This window comes from Halyomorpha halys, unplaced genomic scaffold (genome assembly GCF_000696795.3).
Source record: "Halyomorpha halys isolate HHAL.00 unplaced genomic scaffold, Hhal_1.1 Scaffold1083.1, whole genome shotgun sequence".
In the NCBI taxonomy this organism is placed as follows: domain Eukaryota; kingdom Metazoa; phylum Arthropoda; class Insecta; order Hemiptera; family Pentatomidae; genus Halyomorpha; species Halyomorpha halys.
In genome coordinates, this window is record NW_027113377.1 from 56,844 (window position 1) to 67,353 (window position 10,510).

General features: G+C 29.8%; 1 protein-coding gene across 2 annotated transcripts in view; it reads left to right on the top strand.

The window, feature by feature from the left end:
* Nt5b (5' nucleotidase B) overlaps positions 1 to 10,510 on the top strand; it is a 162,434-nt gene that overhangs the window by 17,961 nt on the left and 133,963 nt on the right. Inside the window, exon 1 of one of the 2 annotated variants that reach the window (XM_067050903.1) lies at positions 8,278 to 8,446. The exons of the other annotated variant lie outside the window; for it this stretch is intronic. Within the exon in view, the coding sequence (XP_066907004.1) occupies positions 8,430 to 8,446 (17 nt within the window). The 5' untranslated portion in view covers positions 8,278 to 8,429. Of the gene's footprint in view, positions 1 to 8,277; positions 8,447 to 10,510 lie in introns of those variants that run through there. 2 annotated transcript variants of the gene reach the window in all.

Here is a 10,510-nt window from a genome sequence, read left to right on the forward strand (position 1 = left end):
CAATACTAGTTCCTATGGTCTGGTAGGGCTTATATCGTTAATAGTAAGATAATTTTTTGTTTAACAATTCAGTAAAGTCTCTGGCAAACGACACTCCCAACTATTTACTTCGGTATAAAATAAAATAAATAGATAGAAATTATAATTATTAAGAAGAGAGAAAGAAAACTTAATAATAATAACAATCACATTCTTTATTAATTTGTTACAAAATATAATGAACTTCTAATTTTGAAATAAAAAAGAATGAAAATAATTTGAGAAAAGGGCATAGAAAAAAAATATTAGTAATGTGAATTATAGATAAATATGGAAAGTATAACAGAATGTATGTCCTGGAGCAGTTTGGGGCTTCAGTCTTCTAGATGAGGTTGGATTTTCCAAGCGTGGGATTTTATGAACCGTTTTTCTGATGAAGTCTTCTATTGAGTCCATTTGTTATGCCCGATGCAATTGGCTATTACTTACAAACTAAGAGCATTCACTGCGATTCCAAGGACCTTGTTTTGAAACGTTTCTAAAAATGAACACTTTAGTTGACAGATTAAAGTAATTTTATTATTTTTTTTCTTGTTGGAAAAATTTTAACATTATTCATTTTCAATTCAAGTATGGCAGAAATATGAAAACACAGCTAGCTGGCTACTAAAAGTTACATTCTGCGTCAATTTATTCAGGGTTAAACTGTTATAGAATCAATACTGAAAATAATTAAATTCATTTTATGTAATTGTTGTATTAATTGAAAGACTCATATTTTTTTTTTTTATTCCAGATTGGCCTGGTGGGCCTTACATGGTTGATATAACTTATTATATATATATTTTTAACAGTTGATTATGAGGGGGTATAGTCATACAAATGACACCCCTAACTATACACAATGTTCTTATTAAAAGAAAATAAATAGATAAGAATAATGCTTCTTAATAAAAGAGGAAAGTAAAATTAATAAAAAAAAATAATGATATTGGTACACTTAAATAAAACAAACAATTGCCTTCTAATAGTAAAAAAAAAAGAAGTTAATTTGAAAAAGGGAAGAGAGAAGAAAAGAGAAAAAATAAATAATAATAAGTAAATAGAGGTAGTGTGACTATGAATTAATTTTATATTTATTAAAAATTTATAAAAGAATGTCCTGCAGCAGTCTGGGCTTCAGTCTTCGGGTTGAGGTTGGTTTTCCCAGGTTGTAGGTCACTGCTCCTTTAACTGTCGGGAACTGGGAGTGGAACTTCATGAACCGTTTTTTGATATAATCTTCTATTTACTCCATTTGTAATTAGCGATGCAATTGGTTATTTCTTATGAACCAAGGAGCATTAACTGCGATTCTTAGTAGCAGTGGCCTGAGGATCAATTTAAATATAAGAACAGTTGTTCCTGGTTTTAGTTTAGAATTTCTGTTTAGGATAGGATATAGCATTGCTAACCTTGCATTAGTCTGAGTTAGTTTAATGTTGATATGGTGATTCCAGGTAAGGGGGTGATCTAGGTGAATTCCCAGGTATCTTACTGTAGGCTCATATATGGTGACGAAAACATTTATCCTACTGATAAAAAAAAAAAATGGTCTGTTCTCTTAAGTTTCATGAGAACAGAACTTTTTTTAAGCGGTTCTCGTCATTCTCCGCTACCTTCTAAGACTTTTTACGTTGTACTGTATTTTTCTAAAATCTGTTACTATCGAACGGTACATAATACATTTATGTTACTGAAATGTGTTTTAAACCTAGAAAATATTTTTCCTCTTATCCCCTGAAGTTAATCATCAAATCTCTTCATAGTTAACATTTATTCGTTTTTCATTACTAGTAAAAATTTGAGATGGTTATGTATTTCAAATAAATGAAATTTAAGGTACATTAGAGGAAGATGTTTTAATTTATTCTCTTGGTGAAACCTGTATAACTGAAATATTAAATGGTTGAGTATTTATTCTTCTTTGAATAGCATAAGGCATTTTGTTTTTGATGTTGAAATTTTTACCATTGTTTCAAATTTATATTTTCTTATTTTTTTCCAGGTAAGTCCTGTTCATTATTGAATTGTGATATTTAAAACATCATTGTATGGTATGTACACTATCATTTCTTTTATCTTTGTCCCATTATCTTCTAGATTTATAACTTACCTATTTTTCATTTTTTGAACGCGATCATGAACAAATCACCTCCTTGCACACCGATGTTCTAGAACGAGTACTTCCTTACAAAATATTTTCATTTTCCCTATTTTTCATTTCTTGTGCAAACGTGTTCACAAGAGATGAGGTTAAGGAACCAATAATTTTTTATGTTTTTATTATAATGGTTATATTGAGTTTTAGAGCCTGCACAAAAAATATAAGTGTTACTTCCATCTGCATTGCGAAAATGAGTTTATACATTTATTATATAATGTTACTAATAATACGTGTTATTGATAGTTTAGATGCCAAGAATTTAAATCAGTTAATTACGAAATGTTATTAATATAATATTAATTATATTTGTGTTTACATGGTTTATTGAAAATATTAGCTTCTGACATTCTGCTCTTGATAAAAGTAAACACCAATATATTTTAACATTTTGCTATTGATTGGTTAACATTGTAGGAATCGACAAAAATTATATTCAAATTTTGTTATAACATTATTACTAGTAACATTTCGGTGTAGTGTGGTAACATTCGGTGGGCGTACCCATATTATTGAAACAAATTATTAATTAAGTAAAAAATATATTTTTTTTAAGAAAATACCAATTGTATAAAATGTTCTTATAATTTTAGTTTAATTCTCCTTTTCCGTGCTGAAATGTCACCTGATTGATTATGGGTTTCCCCCTCCGCTCCCATTAGTACAACAGCCGAAGGAGAAAAAAGGCAGTTATCTCATCCTAATTTTTGATTACTTTAATGAAAACTATGTATAATTAATAGTCAAAATTCATGAGTCTACCAAGTATAGGTAGGGGGAATAAAAAATGGCGGTTGTTTCAAAGCTATAAAAAAAACAACTAATTTTTCTTTCAGAGCTTTATATCTCAAAAAGTAGGAACAACACAAGAAAACCTAAGAGAACGTCATTTAAAGAAGAGTAAATTGGCTAAAATATGAGCCATAATAGAGTTATTTACGTTAAATAGTTTTCGAGATATAGTTTTTTTTAAAAAACAACATAAAAATGTTGTATGGGACGTACTGAAAGATCAGTAGTTAGTGAATTTATTTTGAAAAATTTATATCTCAAAAACTATTTGACGTACAGATGTCTATTAGCACTCAAATTAAAGCTAGTTTAATAATCTATAAAGTAGTTTATGATGTTTATCTTCGTACGAGTAACAGTTTACATGAAATTTGCTCAAATAAATTTATTTATAGTTGTTCGGACAAATTTTCATGTGCCAAATTTATATTCATATGTGAATATCATAAAAACTACTACCCCTATAATAAGATAAGTGTCATACCCACTTTATAGTAAGTTAAATTTCCTTTATTTTGAGTGTTGGCAGACATATGTGTGTCTTATGGTTCTAGAGATATATTTTTTCAAAATCCAACATTTTATACAAACAACTAGAAATTAACATTGTGTGAGTTTATTTTGTCAAATAACATAAAAACTACTACTCCTACAAAGATAAACATAATTAACTATTTTGTAGTAAATTTATTAAGCTTTAATTTGGGCGCTGGTAGACATCTGTACGTCCAATGGTTTCTGAAATGAAGTTTTTAATAAATCAAACTTATTGTCGGAACAAGTATAAATCAATTTATTTTAGCAAATATCATGAAAACTATTATACCTACGAAGGTAAAGGTCATAAACTTCTTTATAGTCCATTAAACTAGGTTTAATTTGAGTGCTAATTGACATCTATACGTCACATAGTTCCTGAGATATAGATTTCTCAAAAACTAACTACTAATCTTTCAGTAGATTTTAAAGAAATTTTGCTTTTTAAAAAGCTATATCTCGAGAACTATTGGACGTAAATAGCTCTTTTAGGGCTAATATTTCAGCAAATTTACTCTTCTTTAAATAATGTTCTCGTAGATTTTCTCGTGTTGTTTGTAATTTTTAAGATATAGAGCTCCGAATGAAAAATTAATATTTTTTTTTTAAGGTTTTGAAACAGCCGCCATTTTTTATTCCCCCTACCTATACTTGGTATACTCATCAAGTTCTGCTTTCAGGTATCGATAAAACTTATTTTTCCACGATTTATACGAAAATTGCAAATAATTTTTATCTGGTTAAATAAACTAGAAAACATAATTACAAACGTTGACAAAAAATAGATAGTTATACAATGTGTTATTAAGTTTTAATAACAGATCATAAAAGTGTTATTTAAATAGTGAAGGTCAAAATACTGAAGGGAAAATACTTCTGTCGTATTAGTATTCTCCGTCCGAACTTGAAATATTTGTATTAACATTGGAACTCAGTTTTTCCTAGCTGGCGTCTTGTAAACGCGTCCATTTTATTCGGTTTTGTTTGTTAATGAGTAATTCAAAATTAATGATTTACGGTTAAAAATATGTTCATAAAATTTTTTTGAGTTCTACTACTGGGTAGTATTCTGTACATGCTGTATCATATCATTATCATTATACCATTATGTTATTTTACCTACTTTTTCAATTACCTATGTATACATTTTATTTCCCGCTTCTCTCATCACTTCATTTTATTAGTTCTATTTTGTAAAATTATTCATTTTATGTTATTCTGTTTATACTTTCTTTGTTATTTTCTATACTTACTGTGGTTGTTATCTTGTTCTGTTCCTAGCCCTGAAGAAGGCTAGAAACTCTAGCCGAAATGTTGGCACAATAAAATAGGTTACACCAACTTATTTGTGTTTCACTTTTGACCGCACTCCCAGTAGTGATTTATTTCAGGCTCCTCCATTCCCCTCCAAATTGAACTATAGGGTTGTGAGTTTGTTTATTTGGCTTCACTTGGTGTCGTTTTAATGCCTATTGTGGGTTTTAACTCTTTTTTTTTCACTCTCTCCGTTCTGCCTCAACTCTCCATGTTTCATCTTTTCTTACTGTTCCGGTAACCTGCGGCAACGGAAAGGTTGAATCGGAAATGGTATAGGACCAATGGCCAGCATCCGAAGCTTGCCTCCTCCAGCGCTCTTGGTGGCCAGAGAAGCAACCCAGATGAGTGTGAGATAGCCATCTTGCCCTCAACCAGAGAAGCGTCCATCCTTTTTTCTGTTAACTCATCATTAATATCCACCATGAGTGAGTAGATTTACTTGAGTGGTTCCCAGCAGCAGAGGGAGAAGAGACTTAGAGATGCGGGGGGGGGGGGAAGAAAGAAGAAAGAATAGTCCTCATAGCAATAGTTAACATCCACCATCATCATCAACCACCTCAATGTTAGATCTATATAGCCCAGTCATACAAAATTCTACTAACAATCATAATGTTTTCTTTCGGTCACCCCCTACACCTCTAGTAACATGAAACACTTACTACTCCTTAAAAATCGATTATTTACTAAAACTTACTTTTAAAAGTAATAATACATCTATTGTCGAATTAATTGAAAATGTTATTATTCTAATTCTCATATTAAACTTACCCAACTCATTAGTTTTCCTCTCCTTATTTGGCCTGTGGTGTCGGAGGCTGGCTGTTTATTCAATCTACTGTAGACGGGTCATGCAATTATATATTACGCAAAACGTGCTTCTTCATGGTCAAACACCCACTAACAGTTCTTGAAGTAAACAACTATCACACACACTCAAAGGTATGTTTGTTTTACGTTTTATTTATTATTTCCTCGGAATGAAGGTACGCTATACCAATAAATTATTCCAGATTAACGTAAATGTATAGATTACTGATTAGATAACGTAGTAATTCATTGTCAAGTCAAATTAGACGCTTAATCCTAACTTTATAAAAATTATTTGGTACCTTTATTTATTTTAGCACCTTCAGTGTAACACGTGCGTACTTTTTGAAATATAGAGGGATTTAATATTGCAAATAGGTTACGTCTCTTGTTATCTATTAGCATAAATGGGAATGGGTCGAATCTTATTTTATATTATATCATTTTTAATTTTATATTTTACACCATTATTTTTTTTTTACTTTCGTATATTTCACTTGAATAAATCACCACCTTGCACAACTGTTGTTCAAGAAGCAGTACTTCCTTGCCAAGCACTGAACCCTTTACTCTTCATGGCTCGTAGCGGTACAGATTTTAATTTTCATATTTAACAATTTGGAGAAGTATTGTAATCTGTAAATATTTCAAATCTGAGTTGTCAATGGAAATTCACGTTTTTAGATTCGATTGCGATATTAAATGAAATAAAATACCGAAATGTAGACTCGCTTTGGCTTTATGTATACCCACCCATGCTTTATAATATCTTCCAATTTCCAAGTTAATTATAGAGATTGATTGAAAAACTTACTAGGTAACTTCTAAATCACCGGTTAATTATTCCCCGAGTACGGCCAACAAGGAAGTCTACCAGCCGTTTGCCAGGAAATCAAGATCCGGTTGAAACAATGCAGGTTACAATGAAGCATAATTATCTTTTATGTTGTATTATTTAAACTTATTTTTATGATTTGTTTGTTGGAAATGCTAATTTTTGTTTTTGCCGTTGATTTTTATCTTTTGTTTCGTTCCCTTAGTTCGGCTCATTTTTTTTTTTCATAAAGAAATCACCTTGACTGTATTTAAAATTATTTATGAGTTCTTTCTTTTTTGTTTATCATTGTGCTTGCAAAAATATATCATGAATAATTTATTTATAGAATCGATCAAGATTATTACATTATTAATGCTCATAATGAATTAATTATAATTATATATATAGTTGACCGTAAAAATTGATATATAAGAAGATGGTCAGGGTTGCGGTTAAAAGTGAAACAAAAATATATTTATATATTTCATGTATATGAAATGTTTTTCCCGTATTGTTTTTGTTTTATATACATCTGTACTTTTTTAGCTTTATATTTTACGTATTTTTATATGAAACTTTTACTCTTGCCTTTGTTACTTGTTTTTTTATTCTTTTCATTGTATCTTTTTATTTTTATTTCTATCATTTTATCTTAACATAGTTTCATTTTGTATCTTTTTAGCCCTGCAAAGTGAGGCGAAACGTTGGAAAAGGAAATAGTTGTAAACTATTTTTGTTTCACTTGTGACTGCAACCCTGACCATCTTCCTATATATGAAACAAAAATAGTTTACAACTATTTATCATTCTAATTTTGCTTAGTTATTATTATTATCATGTAATAACTATGTACTGTATCATTCTGCATTTTTCTCTTATCATTTTTCATTTTTCTTCATATCTTTATCACTACTTTCTGTATACGCGACGTATTTGAAATCGAAATAAAACCGTTAAACAGTTTGCTTGCTACCTCCTCCACGCTTCCGCTTCATTGTTTCTTTCTGTTCAACCGATTCCTTGGAGCAGGTATGTTGTCCTGACTTGCTCTTTGCTCATTTATTGTCATTTTATATCATTATTATTATTTATTTATTTATTTTTATTTTTATTATTCTTTCATGACGTTTATTTTATCTCTATTCTTTCTTTCTTTCCCCATATTGTTTTTGTTTTATGTGCATCTCCTGTACTTTTTTAGCTTTATATTTTACGTATTTTTATTAAGAAATTTTTACTCTTGCCATTGTTACTTGTTTTTTTTTTTTTTTTCATTCTTATCATTGTATCATTTTGTATCTTTTTAGCCCTGATGAAGCCCTGCAAAGTGGGGCGAAACGTCGGAAAATAAATATTTTTAAACTATTTTTGTTTCACTTTTGACCGCAACCCTGACCATCTTCTTATATATTAATTATAATTATATTCGGCGATTATAATAACAATTACAATTATAGTGACTATTGTCACAGCCGCTGCCATCCTATAAAGTATGAAATTTACTGTCGTGACAGTGTAGTCATGCTATCAAGGGCTGCTCGTATCGTACTACGCTTCGGTAGAACTGCCATATGTAGTCGCCTTAACAGGATATTTACACACAGTCATACATTTATATGTTTCATGTAAAGGTTAGGTTTTGTTTTATAAAATGTAAAAAAAAAAAGATAAACATAATAGAAAAAAAAAGTTTAGTTTCTATCTACTGATACACGTTTTCACTTTATTAACCACCATCTTTTCCAAATGGTTCGATATCATTTAAAATCGATTCATTTTTAAAAATCGATACCTTTGACCTAATCATGGTGTGATTGAGCTTCTGTATCAGTTTCCGGCCGATCATCACTGAAGAAGGAGAGTAGTTCTTGTAGTACAAAGGTCATCGGGGTTATCTATTTGTCTGGCATTGGCAGTCAGCTGTCCCACGATCAAGGTCTGCAGTTGACATTGTGGAATTTGTTCTGTCGTACAGTCATGAAGATACTTCCAAAGTGAGTCGAATTTGGTTTTCTTTGATTATAGGATGGAAAATTTAGCTGTAGAATACATAGTTCAAAATAGATTTTTCAGTTAGTTATAAAAATATTAACAGATATTCGTTACGAACAAAAATTAATCAGAAATATTACTAATTTTTATTTTTTTTTATTACTGAAGAAAGTCATTATTTTGACAATATCACCAATTTTTCGTACAATTGTATTTTTTTGTTTCCAAGCTATAAATTTTGTGAAACCTTCACAAAAATTGGAATATATTATATTGTACATTTTGGAGTTGCTATACTATTTTACACATTTTAAGGAATTACTTTTAAAATTTTGGTGACTGTTATTTAAATAAAGAATTCCATTATTTGGCAATGTAAAATCCAATGTTTCAAATCAAATAGTTGATTTTTTAAATACTCTTTGCTTAATTTCTCTAAACCTTTATATTTGATTGATTTAAGCTTTTTAAAACTTAGTTTTTCCGATTCTCCTAACAAAAGCGATAAATTATAAATATAGTTAGCTTCCCTTTAATCCATAATTAGAGATAAAATTTAAAATTTTTAATTAAAGTAATTTAGTTTTTTATGTATTTTTGCCAAAGTTATTCAAGTACTTAGTGGGTTTATTTTAGTGCAAGGAGGTGAGATAAACCAATTTTGTGCATGCTAATGTTATGAATTACATAATAAAAGTTGATTATTGCATGGTTTTTGATGTTTCATTCAAAATTTTAATTTTTTCGAGATTTTGTTGCACGATTTTGGGTTTTTTATTGCATATTTTTGTTCTTTTTACTGTCAAAAAATCATCCTCGTTCCTTACTTTATCAAATTAATTAATTAGCTAGTTAGTAAGAGATTTAGAACAATTAGAAATAGAATTTTCGCGATAATGTGACATAAAATATTAATTTCTAGATTATATTACTAATCAGAAAATATTAATTTACTTTATCGAATTAATATGCTAATTAGTAAGAATTGTAGAACTGCCAGAAATGCATTTCCATGTAAAATGTGACAGAAAATATTAATTTTTTTATAACCTTCCTGGTCATTTCTGACACATGAAGGGAATGGGGTTATCTACTGGGTACCACTCTATTCGAAGTATGGTCGTTTTGATATTTTCTATTTTAGGGGTATTCATAATATTGTGTTAAATGTAAAATGTTTTATCATGTTAAATGCTATAAGTATAAAATTGTGAGCAGCCCTATTTAAAGTCATGTTAAATGTTAAATGCATGAGAGCTCCCTGCGGATTTTCTTAGCAACTTGTTTAGTAAACTTTCCTCCGAAAACTTTTTTTTGGTATTGTTTGCTTTTAAGTTTTGATTAGAGTAATTTATTGCAACATGCCTAAAGTCAGTGAAAAGTAAAAATGTGAAGATTTGGCAACTGATTATCTCGTTTAAAAAAGTCCAAAACAACACTAAGACAATCAAAACACAAACTAGGAGCAAGTAACCTAACACGACGAAATAGAGCTCAGCTGGTCTGTTGCATGACGCCATTCTCCATTTAGCAGACCTTGTAATACGCTTTCAACCATGTTATATGTTATATCGTTTTAATAAGGTAAAATAAGGAAATGGTTCTCCATTTAACATAACTTTTTCCATTTAACACGCTTTAACATGTTAAACTAAACATCATGAATACCCCTATTAATATACCAAGAAAACACGAGTAAGATACTGTAAAAAATATGGAGCTCTTAATTCCAAGGATCCGGGTTGAATCTGGCTGTGGTAATTACTTATTCTATTACTGTGGCTGTGAAGCAGAACTTTGGTTTTGGAGTTCCACTAGGGTCCACTTTAGCCTTATAAAGTTGGTATCCCTAGTTGGAAAAAAAGCTGGTAGTTGAGCGTGATCTTGAAAAAATCACCACCATGTATGACCGTTGTTCCTAAACAGGACTTGCTTACAAAGTACTGAACCCCTGACCCTTCAGATTGGTTAAATTATACTATAAAAAGTTGTTTCTGAATGATTTTGAAAGATATTTTATAAAATGAAATGAAAAAATAACTTTATTCTGGGACATATGTCCCCTA